This window comes from Epinephelus lanceolatus, chromosome 18 (genome assembly GCF_041903045.1).
Source record: "Epinephelus lanceolatus isolate andai-2023 chromosome 18, ASM4190304v1, whole genome shotgun sequence".
Classification (NCBI taxonomy): domain Eukaryota; kingdom Metazoa; phylum Chordata; class Actinopteri; order Perciformes; family Serranidae; genus Epinephelus; species Epinephelus lanceolatus.
The window spans coordinates 17,996,939-18,016,749 of record NC_135751.1 but is presented as its reverse complement, the minus strand read 5'-3'; the positions used below and the strand labels follow the sequence as shown (position 1 = coordinate 18,016,749).

General features: G+C 39.4%; 2 protein-coding genes and 3 non-coding genes across 5 annotated transcripts; 1 reads left to right on the top strand and 4 right to left on the bottom strand.

Annotated features, from left to right (window-relative positions):
* Nucleotides 1–11,471: 11,471 nt before the first annotated feature.
* On the bottom strand, nt 11,472–13,873 carry rps11 (ribosomal protein S11). The gene is made up of 5 exons (XM_033643995.2): nt 13,795–13,873; nt 13,149–13,289; nt 12,859–12,934; nt 12,071–12,200; nt 11,472–11,666 (listed from the first exon to the last, which is right to left on the bottom strand). The coding sequence occupies exons 1-5, from the start codon at nt 13,807–13,809 to the stop codon at nt 11,543–11,545; spliced, it is 486 nt and encodes a 161-aa protein (XP_033499886.1). The 5' UTR covers nt 13,810–13,873; the 3' UTR covers nt 11,472–11,542.
* On the bottom strand, nt 11,753–11,837 carry LOC117269114 (small nucleolar RNA SNORD35). The gene has a single exon (XR_004502707.1). It is a non-coding gene; the product is annotated as a small nucleolar RNA SNORD35 (small nucleolar RNA).
* LOC117269098 (small nucleolar RNA SNORD35) lies at nt 12,307–12,390 on the bottom strand. Its single transcript, XR_004502691.1, has one exon. It is a non-coding gene; the product is annotated as a small nucleolar RNA SNORD35 (small nucleolar RNA).
* LOC117269113 (small nucleolar RNA SNORD35) lies at nt 13,017–13,100 on the bottom strand. The gene has a single exon (XR_004502706.1). It is a non-coding gene; the product is annotated as a small nucleolar RNA SNORD35 (small nucleolar RNA).
* Nucleotides 13,874–14,856: 983 nt separating the features above from the next.
* Nucleotides 14,857–18,308, top strand: baxa (BCL2 associated X, apoptosis regulator a). The gene is made up of 6 exons (XM_033644970.2): nt 14,857–14,992; nt 15,917–15,965; nt 16,051–16,209; nt 16,317–16,452; nt 16,579–16,683; nt 16,813–18,308. The coding sequence occupies exons 1-6, from the start codon at nt 14,920–14,922 to the stop codon at nt 16,909–16,911; spliced, it is 621 nt and encodes a 206-aa protein (XP_033500861.1). The 5' UTR covers nt 14,857–14,919; the 3' UTR covers nt 16,912–18,308.
* Nucleotides 18,309–19,811: the final 1,503 nt, after the last annotated feature.

The following is a 19,811-nucleotide window of genomic DNA, read 5'->3' as shown; positions in this document are numbered from 1 at the left end:
TTTCTTTTTTCTTTTTTTTTTACCTTTTTTTTGTACTTTAGGAACAATAAAATTGAGTGCCACCTATTTCCATAATAAAAATAATAAAAACATAACCTCCTTGGCGGAGGTAATAATAATGATAATAATTGTTGTCACTATGGTGTTATACAGCAACATACTGCAGTAATAGTAATATAGCTACTGTCCCTGACTAGTTGCTCAGTAGTAATAAGTAATTTGTCCAATATTGAGGATAAAGCAATAAAAGTCTGTTTAATGATCTGGCACAGCTTGGTGAGAACTGGGCCGCTGTGACAATATCTGACTGAGATGGTGGGAACCGAGGTCACACAGGAACTGGATGGTGTTTTCTCAGGGAAAATGAGTAACTGGAAATTAAAACAGTTGAGAGCGAAAAGAAAGACAGCAACAACAACAAGGAGATTCTCCACAACACTGTGGTTTGGTTAAGTAGGTTTGAGAAGACTGGGTTTTCAAAATGCAACCAACTGTGGTTAACCGAGGCGGCAAATTTATGGTCTAACTGTTTATGAACTCGTGGGGAGACGGAGTGAAAGAGTGGAAATGTTCTGCCATTGAGAAATAACACCAGGGAACATAAGAAAACACATCAAATGTAATTTTTGATGGTAGATATTTCTGTCAGAATTATAAACACTGCTTTGTTCTGCTGTTTGAAAAGAATATTCTCTAAATATAGTAGCCAATACACAAAATTCCTCTGCTCTCAAAGATACTTCGTCATTATATTCACTACAAGTCAAAAGGGCAAAGATGCAGAGTGACCAACCACACCTAGTTTATAAAAATAAGAGCCACACATGCATCTCTAAGAATAGCTGCCCTGAAATCAAAGCAAGCTGTGCCTTAAACACAAAGAGCACAGTAGCTGTCCACAGGTCGTGATAAGAAATGAGATCCACTAGTGGAGGAAAGATGGAGAGATCGATTACTTTGAGGTTTCCCATGATCCTGCCTCTCTCCAGGGAAAGCGAGCCTCTGCTCCGGCGCTGCGTGGGTCTCTCAACTGTCATTATCACCGATGGGAGCCACAATAGGTCAGGGAGATGAGATAACATTGTGAGCGGCAGAGCAGCAGGTGAGCGGCTCAACAGGGCGCGATTAGGTATCCGGGTCCCAGGGTGTAGCATTGCCTGGGGCCTCGAGGGCCTCGGCCCCACCATCTGCCAGGGTGAATTCCTCCTGCTGGAGTGGAACCGCTCAATAGAGGCACAAACTGTTGCTGTGGGGCGTTGCTTTGAGTTTCTCCTGTTACCTTTTATAGAGAGAAGTGTTACAATTTACAGTTCCTTTGTTACAGTCTCAAACACAAGCTCAAAGAATGCCTCGCAAACAAAGGACTGAAACTTCTGATAGTTGTGTAGAAGTTCTGTGCTTTAAAATTTCAAGTTCTGCTTTTTATAGCTACAGCAGAGCGCGTCTGTGTATATAAATGTATTCCATCTGCAGACCCAAGTCACCTGGCATCATCCATGAAATACTGAAAATAACACTTGTTAGATATGCAGTCCAGAGCCTGCCTGTTTTCTGGACTGTAGGCTCCGGGGCTCCAGTGTGAGGCCATCAGTCAGCGAGAGCACACCCCAGGGATGCTCTGATGACAGCCATGCTGGATGGTTCACACATGACCCAAGAGCGCTGCTGCACGCAACACCCCGTCCTGTGACCTGCCAATGCCAGACCCCACTTTGATCTGACAACATGGTGTAAAATTGGAGATGCCCACCACACTCACACATGGTAGACAGGCAGCCTTGTCTGACAGACAAGCATGAACACGGCTGAACATGAGAATATTGAATTAGGAGCTGTCATGCAAATCTCGGATGTGTTGCAGGGCTCTCGGCTTACCAGACAGGCCAGGTGAGCAGCGATCAATCAAGGTTTTGCAATCGATAGTCTTGGGTATTTACAGGAGTCAACCAGCAGATTTGAAATTGTAACCCCTCTGCTTGTTTTCACCTACATCTGAATAAAATTCAGCAGTCTAAATACCCAATTTTTTCATAAGGCACTGACAGACACGTTATCAGGGGCACACAACAAAGGGTGTGTGCGGGTGAAGAGCCGCAGCCGCATCTGTTAAATCACTTAAAATCAGTTAAGAAGCTTGTGGTGCTGTAGCAGACATCAGACACTGATAACTGTGACCACAACCTTTGACCTGAAAGTAATAGATCTTGACATGCTCATTATCCATCATATCTGTTTCACTCACTTTAACAAAATCCCAACACCACACCCTAACATAGGCCATACCTAACCTCATTTAAAGGTCCAATGTGTAGGATTTAGGGTCATCTATTGGCAGAAATGGTACATAATATTCATAACTGTGTTTACTTTAGTTTAAAATCACCCAAAATAAGCTATTTATATGTACAGATGGAGCAGGTCCTCTTCAACAGAGTCCACAATGTTATTCTACATCAGCCCAGAACGAAAGAACCAGACACTGGCTCTAGATAGTAACATTCACATTTTCACATACATAGTTCTCCTACACGGCTGGCTCACAAGAGATGTGTCAGTCCTGCGCCTCACCACTTGATGCCACTAAATCCTACAAACCGGACCTTTAATATGTGCCAGTACAGTTTGCCATACATTTGTTTGCGACTGAATGCAGTGGAGCATATTCTAATAGGATGTTGTCTGTCCTGGTCCAAGAACATTGGCCGTCTTTGTGTAGATCTGGAGGGCTGATGACATGTCCAGATGTGTAGAGTGACCCTGCACCGACCCTAGACGGCGCCCACAGTGTTCCTGTTGTGCAGCCCAGCAGTGTTCCTGTTGTGCAGCCCAGCAGTGAAGATGCTGGATAGTGATGGGTTTAATGGTGGTATATTATATTGCAGTCTAACAAACTAGCAAGAGGAAGTTCACCTTTATCCACCTTGTTTAACACTGAATGAACTGTGCAAAGAATTGATTTTGGTCTTTAGAGCTTTAGGGTCACTTGTAAAGATTGTGATTATTAGTACAAAATATAATCAAAACATACATTTATATGTAAATTAAGCTACCCAGCAGTATATAAAGTAGTTAAAGTAAGCACCACCTTTACCAACTGCAATATTAATGTGATGCTCCCACATTATTGCATCAATTATAACCCAGTAATATGGTTTAATATGTAAAATGGGCCATTCTGCATTATGAGTTCTACCTTTGGTACTTCAAAGGTCCAGTGTGGCAGAAATGGAATATAATATAATGAGTACGTTTTCATCAGTGTATAATAACCAGAGAATAAGAATTTTTTGTTATCTTAGAATGAGCTGTTTATATCTACATAGGGGGCGTGTCTTCATCCACGGAGTCTGGCATATTGCACCACGATTTTTCTAAAGTAGCCCTGAATAGACAAACTAAACACTATATATTTTTAAATAGGGTTATTCTCATTTTCACATTTTCACTTTTCACAGTTTTCTGTTTTCCCGTCGGCTGCTGTAATTAGCAGCCCCTCGGCTGTGAGCTGAACAGCATCGGAAAAACACAGATTTTTAACATAAAACTGCTTTATTATGTGTTTTTTAAGAGTTTAAAGCACAGAGTCAGTTTGTTTTGGAGAGGAGGAGAACTCTACAGATAATTTGGCTACTAGTAAAAACCTCCTGAATGTCTGGATCCTAAGTTCTCAAAGAAGAAGTTCTCAAAAAGATGAGCACACATTACAGGTGCTGGGCTAGGGGCCCATTTGCGATAAGCCAAATAGCATTGGAGAAACACTGATTTGTAATGTGAAATTGCTATTTGAATCACCTGGTCTGTTATTCTTGGAGAAGAGAAGACCCCTGTATAGATTATTTGTCTCCCAATAAAAACCTCCTGAAAAATAAACAGTGAAGGAATCCTAACCGGGGTTCACGCTTGGCACATGGGGGAAGTTTCACCTTGTTGCAATCTGTAATCCTCACCGCTGGATGCCACTACATCCTACACATTGCTCCTTTAAGTAATTTGATGCTAATACTTGTATGCATTTTCTGAATGCGCAACCTAAAATTTTGCACTGTGGTATACACTTACTTTAGATCTGACTACTTCCTCCAATACAGTGAGTCAGTCAGTTATCAATCTATTTGCTATAAATAGATAGAATTACAGTAGATACAATACAATAAATAGATACCATTTAAACATAAGTAAATGCACACATTTTTAAAATTACAAAATACACATTTGTGCTAAAACCTACTACTGTATTGCACAGCCTTAGATGAGGCCTGTTGTTCAGTGTTGACAGAAGCAACCAGAGGATGAGGGTCTTTATCTGTTACAGCTCAGGCTCCTCTACACATAACATGGCCTCCATCTGTTCAGTCCATCAGGTCCACTGCTGCTGTTTCTGCTGGAAAACAGTTTGTTGGAAGCTGCTGACAGGCTCCAAACAACCCAGAACAAGGGTCCAGTCTGGGACTATATGACCCCCCTCCCGCCCAAACCCCCTACTGGGCCACAAGAAGGCCTCTGTTTTGATAGTGGCCATTACCCTCACTGGGCTGACCCTCTGAGCTAACATCCCTGCCATTAGATACACAAGTAAGCACGACTGCAAGTACGCTCCATGACACTGGGTAAACATGTTGGCAAACTGTAGGAATGTGAAGTGAGACAGGTCAAAGGACTGTTTGTCTACTGCCACAGACAGAGGAGAGACGTCCGTCCAGAGCTTTAATACATGACATGTGAATGCGAAAAAAAATCTGGTCTGGGCATTTTTTACTTAACAGAATAGATTTCTTCTGTACACACAAAAGGTGATCTCTGACCTCGCTGGCCTGCGTGGGTCAGCGGCATGTGACAGATGGAGCACTAAATCTCAATCTGTACTGTTCACCTTCACCTTTTGGTGATGCCTCCAAATGGAAAATTGAGAGTTATTAAGCAGGACCAAGAAGCGACTGGCTTCTCCATCACTGAAACTCACATCACCACCTGGAGAATTACATGGGCTCGTCTTTCAAGATGTGAAGTAAGAAGTGTGCTGTTTGAAAAATCTAGATCAGTAAAAGGCAATTAAACCAAAAAGAAAACCACAGGGTCATAAACTGAATCATTTAGAAAAGTCCCATGGCTCGTAAGATAGTGTATAATAACGTCACTATGACACAACAGATTTACTAGAGCCAAACATTTGTTTTGTTTCCTGCCTTCACCATGAGCGTGGGCGCACTGCTGCACTGTCAGCTAGGCGCACTTCCAATAAAGGTTAAGACAGGAATTGATCTAGGGGTTTTTACTGGAAGAAATTAAACTGTCAAAACAGTACAACAACTTCAATGATTGTGATACAAACAGAAAATTAGGAGTTGGACCAAAGGTATTGTAAAAATGAATTAGAGCAGTGACAAGACAACTAGTTTTAAATAAGACCAGTTTGTAGCCATGCTAGCAGCACTGTGGGACTGTGCTTTGAGCTAAATGCTGGTGTCAGCATGCTAAAATGGTCAAAAACCATCCAGTAGTTTGAGATATTTCACAAGATAAGTGAAAATTTTGTGGAGCGGAACAGTAAGAGAGTCACCAAAAGTTAGAGGACCCCCAAAGTCATCAAGATTCTTCCCCTGGGCACCAAGGATACCTATTTAAATGTTATAGCAATCAATCAAACATAGTCAAGACCAGTGAATTTACTGTGAAATACATAAGAGACAACATTGCCATCCGTAAAGTTGCCATGGCTAAAAAGTGTATAACCTAGCTATCAAATCAGCTCCTAGTCCCCAGCACAATGATTATTATAGGAAACATAAAGGCTACATAGAGTGCTGCAGGGATGATATTTTTTAAAGCCAACACAGAAGTTAGTGTCACTCGGGTTCCCTTGACAAAAAGCCAGTGGGGATTTTTCCATTGTAGTTTGGATTGTTGCAGAAAATAAGCTCTGTGCTAAGTTTATGATACTTAGATGTTTTGTTCAGCAAGATAATCTTCACAAATAAACACCATTTTTATGATTTTGAAGGAAATGCAATCGCCAGAAGTAAAAAGCTCACGTAAGACATAAAGGCTTCAAAATTCACATGGGGTATTTACTGACATAATCTATGTTGTCAAACCAAACGTGAAAATCTCTTAAGACCTTATTTCAGGCATCTAACAAAAAAGGTATTCAAAAAACCATTGACTTCGGAATGAGGGAAACTGAAGGTCAGAAATGTGAACTTTAGGACTCATTCCTGCTCTAGAGTCCACAAAAGTAAAAGTAAAAAGAGCAAAATAAATAACAAGTAGCCCAACAGCTAAACTGTTACTTGCATAATGGCTGGCAGCAAACTGGTTGTGGAAAAACTATATTAACAAATCAACAATCACACAAAAAAAGAGATCATGCAGATAACACGTCAACAACGGTATCTGAGTAGATCAAAGATGTCTGTTGGTATTTGTTTGGTCACAGATCTGACAAAATGGTGGGTGTAACAAGTGGTATCAAGAAATCCTGTGGTTGCCACATAGTGTATAACAACGCCACTGTGTCACAACAGTTAAGATTTACCAGAGCCGCGTATTTTTTTTATTGCCTGGTAACACCAGTGTTTCCCTCTGAAAACACTGAAAACCAAACTCTTGCATCACCTCTGCAGGATACCACAGTTCTTTGCTGCTATGGCCTATAGAATAAATGTGTAGATTGTGAAAAGATACATTTTGTTTTAGGAATCTATCCCACATGTATGTTCAGTTTTATAAAAACCACAAGCTGATTTCTTCAGCTTAATTTGTTGAAATGGTCTTGTCTTGATCTTCTTATCTTTTTTTTTTTTTAACTCAATGAGATCAGCAAGCAGCCGCACCAACAGGCTTCCCTAATAGCACACATTTATCACAGTTGAACACTGTCAGCTTGGGTTTATTATGGTTGCTCGGACTTTTTGAGGGATCAGACCTCTGCCCTCAAACAAACACTCTGTGGGAGCACGCATGCACTCATGTGGGCTGGGTGGCCTGCTGGGCCATCTTGCTCCCTGGGGTGTCTGCTCATGAGAGGGCCTGTTATTCAGGGAACATCCTGGGGCCCTCCCACCCTCCCGTAGTGTCTGCGCCTATGGAGAGAGGGAGCTGGGAAAACCCCGGTACAAAAGACGACAATTTGTGGTTTGAAGCTGAGACACTGCTGTTTAGGTAAATATTGTAGCATGGGCGGAGAGCTGGGATCTTTGTTATTACAACAAAAAACAAGAGTGAAAACTGTAATTGAGGAAAATGTTTGGTTTATTTCAAAGCAAACTTTCAGACGACATCTGCTTACCCTGCTAATCATTAAATGATGGGACTGCTTACACGGCTGAGCACACATCAACCACTTTCTCCCGTCCACGTCATCACCATATGGTCTGCATTCAGTGGAGCATTTGGGGAAAAACATGTACAGCATCATTATGTTAATGGTGACGCCTCTGCCATAGCACTCAGCAGACAAAAGGGAAGGCTGAGGAGAGGATGGATGGATGGATGGAGGAGGGGAATCACTGATTCCCATACAGAAGAGCTGTCATCTTCTCAGGCTGAAATAAGGACACATGCAAATGGCTCAGCTGATGCACACAGGCTGTGGATATCAGATACTGTTGAGCATCATCACAGCTTTAACCATACAAAGGAAGGAGGTCATATTCTTGTGGCTGCAGCATCATACAGCTATGTTTCTCTGATAATCCCTCCTTACAAGGGCGAAAGTTTTATTTAGACATTGGGGATACAGTTACAAACAAATAAAATATATGGGTCCAAACAATGTACAAAAACCCATTAGTAAACACATTAAAAGGTAATATACCTAACAACCCAGAATCCCATCATTCAGTAGAGGCCCACTGGTGCTCAAGTACCGCAAGACATGCATGTTACATGACTAAGATTCTTTAATCAGTGTCCACAAAGTACAGTCATGTCCATATTTCTCACAGATATGCTGTGTAAGAGGGCACTAAGTACATGTTCTTCATTCTGTATGCCAGTCTTACAGCAACACAGACATTGCACCTTCCCATTTCCACTCGCAATCTGTAAGTGGACGACGGGAATCGTGTAAAAGTTATTCTCAGATGGCCTTCAGTGCATGGTGCTGGTATAAAGTGGATGAACAGAGATATCTGGATTGATGGCTTAGTCTTGTTCCCTCATTAGATCTTAATTTTTCAATCATCTCTCTACGGTCACTCTGATTATTATCTTGTTTCTCCATTATCTCAAGACAAGTATGAGTTCATAAACTTGATTCTCTTTTCTCATCGTTTCTGGAACATACCATAAGGGGTCATTTAGCATGCCGTGATGCTGCGCTTCATCTTGGTCAAAAACCTGGCTTGCTTTTCTCTCACTAAAGCTTGAACTGAAGGGAGTCCTGCCTCCAACAGGCAGGTTAGGTTAGGTGTGGGTACTCGTGTATTAAGAAGTTAAAGGATCCACCACCAGAAAACTTTAGGTGTTTAAGCCCTTAATTTCATGCATCCTGGTGATTTCCACCAGTTTGTGCCATTTCTGCATCAATGTATGGTGTCTTTAATTTTGTTAAAATAAAAGTCCTCCGATAGTTTCATGTTTTATTGTAGGTTGGACAAATGCATATGTTCTAAATATTTATGGGGACTCGTGAAATCTATGCCTCCTCCTATTCCCCAAAACAGTTAATCACCATGTTTAACAGGCTATAGTCAAGGAAGGAGGGTATTTAGATTACATCAAAGTGAGAATAAACACTCATTAACACAGCTGTTGGTTTAGGTTTCCAGATTATTCATGGTTGTAACAATACTATAAAATCCTACATTGTGTTCATCTTTAGAATCACTTATATTAGGTTTGCCAAAATCCTACTTGACACAGGGACTAACTTAGTCTTACTTTACTAAGAGGAAAATTAGAGCAGAAAAAGAATTTTAGGATAACAAATTCCTTCTAATTATCCAAATTGACTGACTTTAATGTCCCACCTGCTGGACATTTAATCATTCAATCACATCCCTGATTGGAGAGTTAATTAGTTTGTTGGTTATATACTTAAGCAACTGTCTTAAAGCTAGTACTGTCAATTCATGAAGTAATAACATTATATCATTTATTGATGCATGCATAGGCATGCTTACACAGGACGACATGTATATGACGTCCATCTATCACAGCAGAAGTTTGCCAGAGGAGCTTTTACTTGTAGTTCAAATGGTTTAACAAATGTTCAAAGGCTCCTGTACTGATGCACCACTCTGTTGGACTCACATCTTGGTTGCTTGCTAGAATCAAACAGTTATCTGTCGCCATCTGCTGGACATATTTCATTTGTGAGAAAAACATGTTGTGATCTTGTGAAACATTTGGAGGCGCTGTGGATCCACCATACAGCATCGACCAATGACTATATGTCTAGTTTTCTACAGAGAAAACTAGATACTGTATGTTATACTGTGTGTTCTATAAAGTTTTTACTATTTCATTGCACACACTGTGTATGCTTTCTCTACAGCTATAACTGGGCATAGATTCAAATGGTGTAGTTCTGTCAAAATGTCTGATGTGAATGAGCATGGTGCTTTGTGAATTGCAGCTGTAAATTCCACTCACAGTGAGGGAATTAAGTGTTCAAAAAGGCAACATTTTTTTCCCACTAAACTTATTTTTAGTGCAGCTAATCGCATGAAATTTACACCAGACATTGATATCAGCTCAATAAAACTATACAGATGAAGAAATCATAACATTACAATCCATTAAAAAAGTTAAAGTGGACTAACACAGGGAAAAAGTATTGAACACACCAACTTTTACGATGCTTCCTGTATGAAGACATCAGTGTATCACAGTGTTCACATGGGAATTTGGTCACGAGCTTCTTAAGTTTTAAGACAATTTTTAAGTCTTAAAGAGTGTGAGTGTGTGTGCATTGTATCGTTGCTCAAAAGCTTGTTTTAAGTTTCCTACACAACATCTGGAGAAGTCTATAGATTATTGGGGGAACACAGTGCAGTCAGACAAGACAAAAATCAAACTTTTCTGCAAATAATACGACGCGTCGTGTTTGTAGAAGTGGCTCTGCAAATGACCTTACAAAATACCACACCTACAGTGTAGTTTGGAAGTGGAAGCATCATAATATGGAGTTTTTTCTCATCTAATGGCACCCCTAGAATCCAAATTAGCAAGGGGAAGATGAATGGAGCCATGTAGTGGGAAATATTTGAGAACAATCTGTTGCCATCCACTACGACAGTGAGGATTGGATGTAAGTGTAACTTTGAGCAGGAATTCACCAGCAGCCCCCCTAATCTTTTAGATTTAAAGACTGTGTGGAAGAATGGACCTAAGTCCCATCTGAACACTGAGAGATTGATTTCCTCATACCGGAAGCATCTTAAAAGCTGCCATGTCAAACAAAGGCTTCTCCACCAATTACACCACACATTTTAGTTTGTAAAATACTTCTGTTATTCCATTTTACACATACCTTTTTTCATGGGTGGAAATATTTCTCTACCTGTATAGTTTTAGAGTATTAAAAGTGTCTGGTGTTTGCTAGTTAGTTTTTTCCTGCAATGACCTAGTTGGGGGGGATGGTATATATATATATATATATATATATATATATATATATATATATATATATATATATATATATATATATATATATATATATATATATACACACACACACATCCCAACTTTCAATTTTCCTAAATTTGTAGTGTTAAAAACTTGACCATACACACTTAAGCAGTCAGTGCATCAGGGTGGAAGAGTGAAAGAAGGACCCTCTGCATTTACTGAGCTTCACTGTGTGGCTTGTACTCATTTTGTGGAATTGTTAGTAGTGGGGTATTGGCAGTTGTTTAGACACAGGGACGCATTTCAAGGAAAAGCTTTCCATAATTCATTTTGGCTGCCACGTCACCGTTGTTGGTTTGCTGCTTACTGGATTTCAGATCCAAGAGTAAAATAACCTCTTAGAAAGTTTACCTCATGAGGTTGCCAAAAAAAATAACGCCTCACTACCTTGGGATAAAATAGAGGTCATTTCAGATGTTCATCTGAAAGTTTAGTTACATTATACATGTTGGGGGTAGAGGATTTAAAACAACCAAGTCATAGTCACCCCATAGTATGTGCTTAACCTTGATCATCCTATTTTCTACATTTGCCAATTCTTAGTCTTGAAGCACTCAGATCAGATTAAAGTTACCTTTTCAGTAAGTCTTTGATGTTCAATTATCGCTAGATTTAATTGAAAAGCAGACTACTTTTCTGTACTTCAGAGATGAAGCCATCTATAACCCCTTATCACACCACCTGGTAATACACAGTGTACCATCATGTCTGATTAGTATGCACAAGCAAAAGACTGAATACACTTTAGGAAAATAAAACAGACAGAGCAAAGCCAATTATGGGCATATATTATTTAAACCCAACTCCAAATGGGATAAGACAAACAACAGAAAAGGCAATTTAAACAAGATTATCTTTATTTGACAGTGAGACAGTTAGCCATCAGCAGCCTTCCTGTTCACAGTCACACCTAAAACTTCTGGAACTGCTTCTTGGCTCCAGCAGCCTTTGTTACTTTGAGGACGTTGAACCTCACGGTCTTGCTGAGCGGTCGGCACTCTCCGACGGTGACAATGTCTCCAACCATGACGTCTCTGTAGAAAATACATTGAGAAAGATATTAACAGGTGGTTTGGGTACCTCTGTCCAAAACAAAGCTGATGAAGAACATGAGTAAAGCTGAGCTGCATCAGCATTTGCCAAAGGCAATGTCGTCAGAGCTTCTTGAGCTTGGAAGACCATCGTGAGAAAAAACATCATTTGCAGCAAGTTGTGATATACTTTTTTGGCTAGATATCACATGAATTGACATTTATATATTGTTATACTGCACCTAACTTGACATTGCAATATCAAATTTGGCTGAGGGCAAAGTTTTTGCATATACAATTCTTGTGAACTATCCACATTTGAAAACTAGAGTAATAATTTCTGACTGTTCCGTATTTTCTATGACTGTAGGAACCCTGAAATAAAAAGCACATGAGCAGCGTAGTACCTGAAGCAAGGTGACAGATGGACAGAGATGTTCTTGTGCCTCTTCTCAAAGCGGTTGTACTTGCGGATGTAATGCAGGTAGTCACGTCTGATAACGATGGTCCTCTGCATCTTCATTTTGGTCACCACACCTGTAGACAAACACACAAAGGGAATGTGAATATCATAGCAGTGTTAAGCAGCTTTCTATGGACACTGCAGTGAACACTCTTAATCTATTTTTGATAGGATTGTCACTCCACTACATCAGTGTTGCCATTAGGCACTGTCGTCAGAACCCTGAGGGCTTGGAAGACCATCGTGAGAAAAACATCATTTGCAGGATCGTGACAAGAAAAAGGAATGTCGTTATGAATGATTTGTTAAGTTACCCTGTGAAAGACACTGGTTCTGGCTTGGGTTGCTTCACCTGTACAAGAGCATGTTGATTTAGAGTCAAGAAATAAGTTCACCTTGTGCTCAACAGCAAGAACTGAGGCATCAATACTGAATTCTGAGGGTGGATATTGTAATCTGTGTAATGCTGGAATTAAAAAGCAGTCAATTATCTTGCTAAAGTAATGTGTTTGTCTGCATATTTTATTCCTGGATTAAGTGCAAGTTTGCATGAGAGTCATCACATTAGTCTTGTATACTTCTGTGTATTGATAGGTCAAACACTGTGCAATTTTATTTAAATTATAATCACAGCAATGTGTCGTGTTTAAATGATAGCAAGTTCTATGTTGCAGCATCCCAAGCCAGTGCCATTGGGCTATTTTGAATTATCCTGTGAAGTTTCCAACTTACCAGAGAGGATACGGCCACGAATGGAGACATTTCCAGTGAAGGGGCATTTCTTGTCAATGTAAGTGCCGTCAATAGCCTGGTGAAAATCAAATACATTGTTAGCATCATACCCAAATGTGTTCCTTTTGCTATAGAACGTGGTCCCATTTTTAACTCTTTTGACTGCATCAGCATTGCCAATAGGCACTATCGTCAGAACCCTGAAGGCTTGGAAGACCATCGTGAGAAAGACATCATTTGCAGCTAACAAAGACAAGAGTGGGGATCATTTTCCAGACAATTCAAGTTACCTCTCTTGGGGTTTTGAAGCCCAGCCCCACACTCTTGTGATAGCGGGGGAGCTTTTCCTTGACCTCCTTGCCACCATCAGCGACCAGAACACGCTTCTTGTTCTGGAAGATGGTGGGCTGTTTCTGATAAGCCCTCTCGGTCTGTGGAACAAGAGAACGACAAGTTACGACTGTGTGAAACAGACACCATGTTAGCGCTGCCATCCACACTTTCTTCCACTAAGACGACCCATTCACATAACACCGCCCGGTCTCGCTAAGTTAGCTAGTTCAAGATTTACTTCCTCATACGAAGGACAACAATCGTCCTTTAAGAAAATGACTGTCAAATAAATTATGGGGGGAATGATTTGTTTGGAGTCGGTCCCGCTTATAGCATATAAAAAGCAATGCCCCGTAAATTGAGTGTTAACTGCTACAGTGCTAAGCTAACCGAGTTAGCATTCCGGCTAGTTCAACGTTACACGAGGGTATGCAAAACGGCAACAACAAATGCCATCTTTAACAGCCTTATTGTGGTTTAAAATGGCTCAGTGCCGTGTACAAACACCACGTGAAAGCAAATATACAACATATTTCAATAAACAGGTTTATTTGAGTGTAAAAATAGCGATTTAAATTCACCACGCCGTTTTCCTGAACGTACTTGTGCATCCGCCATCTTTGCCTGCCGAGTCGTAAAGAGGCCTGAGGATGCGCGCGACGGACGGAAGACTACAAGGTACAGGAAGTGACGTTTACGAAAAAAAGGCGAGGCTCAAAAAAATAAATCAGAATCGGGTTTATTTAATAATTTAATGTATAGGCTACTACATACAAGCAATTTGAATACGATTTTACTCTTAATGTACTTGCACAGAAATAGACAGGAAAAAACAAGGTATGTCAAGCTAAACAAGGTGTACATGAACATCTGAATACTGTACAATATGTAAGAGTGCAAGGGTGCTGGAATGAATATTGAATTATTAATGTTCCTTTACATACATGAGGTAGCTGGATTTGGCAGCAAACACAGCGTGCTTCTATTTACAATGACATGATATTTACATGTTAAAAAAGTGTGTGTAAACTTTAAAGAATATATAATTTACAGGTACAGTGAAGTACAGTTGATGAAAGTAGAAAATCTGCTGATTAGCACAGTTCTCATGAAAGGCTAAATATTATAGTCTATACCACAGACTGTATAAATGCCCCGTTTTTGAAAACCCCACCCATTTTCAATTGTCTTCGTAATTAATTTCGCCTATATTCCTGAAATATAGATTCTGAACTCTGCAAAAGAACTGCCAAGAGGTGAGACTGTATAAATTAATGGTTTGGATGTACTAACTTGTCATTTAAATTGAAGACCATTTATATCTATTTATTGTAGTGTCTTCTTTTATTATTTACAATCCATACACTTTAGTTTATTTTTTCATTGCTGTTTTTTTTTTTTTTTTTTCATTTTTAGTACTCTACAAAGAGTACCTTTGATACTGTGCTCAACTTGCCTTGTATTTTTAAAGAGGATACAATAATAAATTATTGTTTAATTAACTTTACCGACTGACAGACTTAGTAAATACTGTAAACAAATTGTTTATTATTTATTATTTATTATATTATCCCAAAGCGTCATCCATAGGCGGAGTGACATCAGATCTATAGAACATATTCAACAGCTCATTAACAAATGTTAATCCCATCAGGCGTGTTGAAGATCAACACATCTGACAACCTGGCGCCGCCCTCGGTTGTCCACAAATAAATAAAATGAAGTCACATGATTGTACGGAAGCGCTCGCGACCTCCACCAGACAACAGGATGGCATCGCACCCGGGAGGAGGTGATCAAGGTATTAGCTAACTTCAACACTATTATTTAGATCAAATCGACTATGACAGTGTCGCCAGTAATTTGGTATACATAGATAATCTCACATTCAACAGTTATGTCTTGTTTAATGGCTGTAGCTCGTTTGCTTGCTAGCAGCAACATTAGCTGAACTGTGGTTAGCAAGATAGCTAACCTAAACGTTAGCTGCGCGTTAGCTAGTTAGCATTTGCTCTGCGTTTTTATAGGTAGCCTGGTCAGCTCATAGCTTTACAAGAATGAGTTAGCAAATATGTTTGAACCAAACCGAAACGAAGATATTAGGAGACCTTTCAACCCGACAGTGTCAAAGTCCTGCGGGTTCTCGGGCTCGGTTGAATTATAATATTATTTAAGTTAAGTTAAGTAACGTTACCACAACATCGACTAACTTCGGCAAATTAACGTAGCCTACTGCTAATTAACTTAGCGAACAACTAACAGGCTGTAGATATTATGTGCTGTCTTTGTAAACCACAAATGTTTGGCACAAAGTTGTTTTACAGAGAAATACAGAAGTAAATGTATATTTAATAACATATGCCCTCTTACTTAAATCAGAAACAGCTATATTGGTCAAGTATTTGTAAACATAATTGCAGTGAACTTTGACTCAGGTTGCTGCCAGTGTACAAACAGAGAATACAGACATACAGCTGAAACATGACACCAAGAATCAGCAAAGGAAACAAACATTTAACTACAATGTACTGCAACTGATAAATATGTATGTACATGTGGACAGATTATTTTAAGTGTGGCTGATTTATGTAGTCTCACAGTAAAGTGGCAATAGATTCAGATGCAAGTGAAAGTAAACATACCGTTGAATTAGCACACTCCCCTTGTCACTCCTATCAATCAGTATCAGTGCTTGGATGATTTAACACTGACCTTTGGCTTTCAGGCAAAAGTAAAGATGACATAATGGAAGTAGGAGCTGATTTGTTGAAAGAGTGAGTATACACTACACAGTTTGGGCTTCTCATTATTGAACTGGGCAAAGGAGTCTGGTCATACTTACTATTATTATCTGTGTAGTTTCATATACCAGCGGGTTAAAAGGCATGGAGACGGCAGTACTGCAGTGACCAGAGAACAGCTGGGTGGAGGAGAGCTGTGCGACCCAAATACCAAGAGGCTTGCCCGATGCCTGCAGCAGATTGGAGATGAGCTGGATGGAAATGTTGAGCTCCAAAGGTGAGAGACCAGTCAGTGTGTCAGTTTCATCAGTTTCAAGGCAAGGTTTCAGCAGTAATAACTGTGTAATTAGCTTGTCCCTAATCGTTAAATGTTGTTTTCCTCAGGATGATAAATGAATCTTCACTCAGTCCCACAAAAGACATGTTCATTAAAGTTGCCATTGAGATCTTTTCAGATGGAAGATTCAACTGGGGCAGGGTGGTTGCACTGTTCTACTTTGCTTGTCGACTTGTCATCAAAGTGAGTTAAGATGCTGCCTTTTACTTCACTTCACTTTAAAAAACAGAGGCAAATGTTATATTATGAAATTATGATTGAATAACAGAGACTTTAAGTCATAAGCATCTCCCATTCACCCTTTCGCAGGCTCTTGTGACGCATGTTCCTGATATCATCAGAACTATAATCAGCTGGACCATGGACTACCTCCGGGAAAACGTAATCAACTGGATCAGGGAGCAAGGTGGCTGGGTAAGAAGCTAGCCAACAAAAGCAGAATACACTCATCATCTATTAGTAATTGAGCTTCAGCTCAAGCAACCTGGTTGATTGTTTTCTAATATTTGTGTCTGTTGTTCATTTTGCTTTGTTTATTTTTAGGAGGGTATTCGGGCCCACTTTGGCACACCCACATGGCAGACGGTGGGAGTGTTCGCGGCTGGTGTTCTCACCACTTTACTAGTTATTTACAAGATGTGAGGGCTTTGTGAAGAGCAGACGAGAAAGATGGGAAGAGGGGTGACTGAGGGGAATGGGGACAGGAACAAGAACATGAAAGAACATGTGAAAGAAAACGGGAAGAAGTTATGGCAAATGGAACAAGATGAACAAGAAGAGCATGTATTTTGACACAAGGAGCCCCTCTTTGTTTCTGCCTCCCTTTCATTTCCAAGGATTGGGAGTTAGACTGAACGCACTGTCGCCCCCATGATCCCTATGCCACTGAGCAAGTGAGCGGAGCATGATTACATGCACAAAGTGGGGTGGTGGAGAGTTTGTCAGACTTGAACAGGGAATGCATTTTAAGTAATTGATTTTTTACTCGGTACAAAGAAAAGCCACTGCATTCTGTTTTTCTGCCCTTAAAGATATATGGACTGAAAATTTTTGAAGTTAGAGTTTCCTTTATGCATTGTTTTTCTTGCTTTTTTTGTTGTTGTTGTTGTTGTTGTTGTTGTTGTACTTCGATTGCTTCTTCTGATCTTCCCACTCTCTCCATCCACCGTCATGGTGTCTGTATGCTAGAGAAACAATCTTCATATGTATTTGTGAGTGTTTTCTGGTGTAAATCTGTCATGATCTGCTGGCAATGGACGCCTTAAAGGGTGGTTGCATCCTGTCAAGTTGAAAATATATTTTTGGAAACAGTTCTTGAAGAAGAAGATGGTGATCAACATGAAGAGATGAAAGGTCTGATAATATTTGGGCTCAAACAACCCAGGATAATTTCTCCCATTACATGAGCAGCTCAACCGTATTTCAGTGGATAGCAAAAGTGCCACAACAGGGACTTCTGTAATAAGTTATGTTTACATTCAAGATGAGTCATCACATAGCAAAACAGACACATGATCTCAGCAAAATAACAGCAAACTGAATTGTGATAACATTTTATTATGTGGTCCCTTTGGACATTTCAACCAGCATTGTGACCTTACTGTGGTTCTCATTTGAAAAAAAAAAAAAAAAATAAAAAATCCTGCCTTTTACTGTCCATGATGGAAATGGAGCCACATCTCTTGATCTGACATCTCCTTTGGTTTATGGAAGATGTTGCACTGCAGACACAGAAGGCATCAGATCTCTCACAGATGCTTACCTCACTTCACACATATTCAAAGTACTGTACGTTTACTTGAGATATTCAAACTGCAATCTTACCTACACAGCAAATGGCTTTTTATACTCATTTCTTGTTTGTCAGTGCCTTGGTGTTTTGTTTTTTTCTTTTTTTTACTATGAAATCACTTTGATATTCTCAAATTTTCAACTTTTTCTATCACATTTGTAAAGCTGAAATTAGTTTCCGGTCCCACTAAAAATCTTTTGCTGTGTTTTTTGTCTGTTGGAATATGGAATAAATCTTTTAACTCGGACTGTGGCTTTGGATATGTATAATTAGTGAAGGAATGAGGATTATAGTCAACAAACTTATAGTGGTACTATTATGATTCTTAGTCATGTTAAATGACTAACAGCAAAAAATATAAAATGTGTCTTGAGGAAGGTATTGGGGGTTCCTACACCTTAAGGCAAATTATATTTAATATTTTTTAATGTGACTGAATTTAAGATCAATTTTACAATAAGCAAAAAACACATGAACCAACATCTTAACATTGGGTATTTTGCCCAAATATTTACTGTAACAGAAAACATTTTTTGGTGACATTTAAGGCTGACTAAGGCATTTTCCAAACCTGACTGTATCTTCCCATGTTTTTGTGTCCAAGTGACTAATGGGAACAACATTTTTTATTAAATGTGTCCACTACTGAGGGAGCATTTAAAGGGGCTGCAATGTTTCCCCTTAGGGCAATTATGATATATCAATGTATGCCCACTAAAAGTGCCTGTTTTTGCCACTGACAGGCTCAGATTGATATTTTAAGTGTCTGACAACATAATGGAAAGGATAGATCTTTCGGTTAAAGAGTAAGATTCTTTTTGTTTAACCAGATACAGCCCCCAAATTGCTGTTGTCAAACCCACCAGACCCCAATTAAATAAACAGTCATTTTTATCATCATAAAACATGCTTCATTCAAAGTCGACAGACACAAAATGACACCAACAAAAGCCATCTAAGTTCGTCTTTCCTTTGTTTTGACAATCTGCAACTCTGGTTTGGTTGAAAAAAATTTATTTCATCCAGTTTTATGTAAAATTATGTTGACTCTATATATACCTAAATTATTGTTTATTTAAATGGGGTCTGGTGTGTTTTACAAAGGTCGATGTCTGTTGTCACTAAGAGTAACAATCTGAACCCGTCAATGGCAAAAACCAGCACTTTTAGTGTTAACATTTTGGGATTTTACAAAGCAACATCTGAATAAATGGGTTTCATCCTACCCCTCTTGTCTCAGCATTTTTTTAAGACTTTCAAAGATTGATTTAAGAACTTTCAATACCAATTAAGATCTTATTTTTAGATCAAAGACTTCAAAGCCTTTTGGGACTTTTTAAGGATCCATAATAACCCTAAAGGTCAGGGGGTCACCAAAACCAGAGATTGAGCCTCAAGGGCTCTCGATTATCAGTTGCAAATGTCATGGAAGTCCAGACACTGCAGCACTTAAAAAGTAACTTCAAGTAAGGCAACAACTTTTAAATTGTCACGCAAGGGGGATTTTTTGATGTCATGTTGGCAATAGAGAAAAGGTCAGAGCGTTATCAAATCATTACATATCATTCTCCGAGGAAAATGTTTTTCTGTACCAAAAATCAGACCAGAAGCTGTCTTGTTCTGGAATTAAAACCAGATAAAATTATCTGAATATAGCAGAAATGTTCATAGTCAAAACTAATTAATCAATATGGTATTAGTGGCTGGATTTGAATAAAGTCAGTAAGTGAGATCAATAATGTATCTCACA

Bases quoted from the DNA above. Each gene is read 5' to 3' on its own strand.
- rps11 (XM_033643995.2), bottom strand. The intron at 12,935-13,148 runs GTAACTTGAATT...GATTTTCACCAG, and splicing joins GCTTCAAAACCCCAAGAGAG to GCTATTGACGGCACTTACAT. The intron at 11,667-12,070 runs GTACTACGCTGC...TATTTTCTACAG, and splicing joins CATCTGTCACCTTGCTTCAG to AGACGTCATGGTTGGAGACA.
- baxa (XM_033644970.2), top strand. From the start codon at position 14,920: ATGATTGTACGGAAGCGCTCGCGACCTCCACCAGACAACAGGATGGCA. The intron at 14,993-15,916 runs GTATTAGCTAAC...TTTGGCTTTCAG, and splicing joins CCCGGGAGGAGGTGATCAAG to GCAAAAGTAAAGATGACATA. The intron at 16,684-16,812 runs GTAAGAAGCTAG...GTTTATTTTTAG, and splicing joins TCAGGGAGCAAGGTGGCTGG to GAGGGTATTCGGGCCCACTT.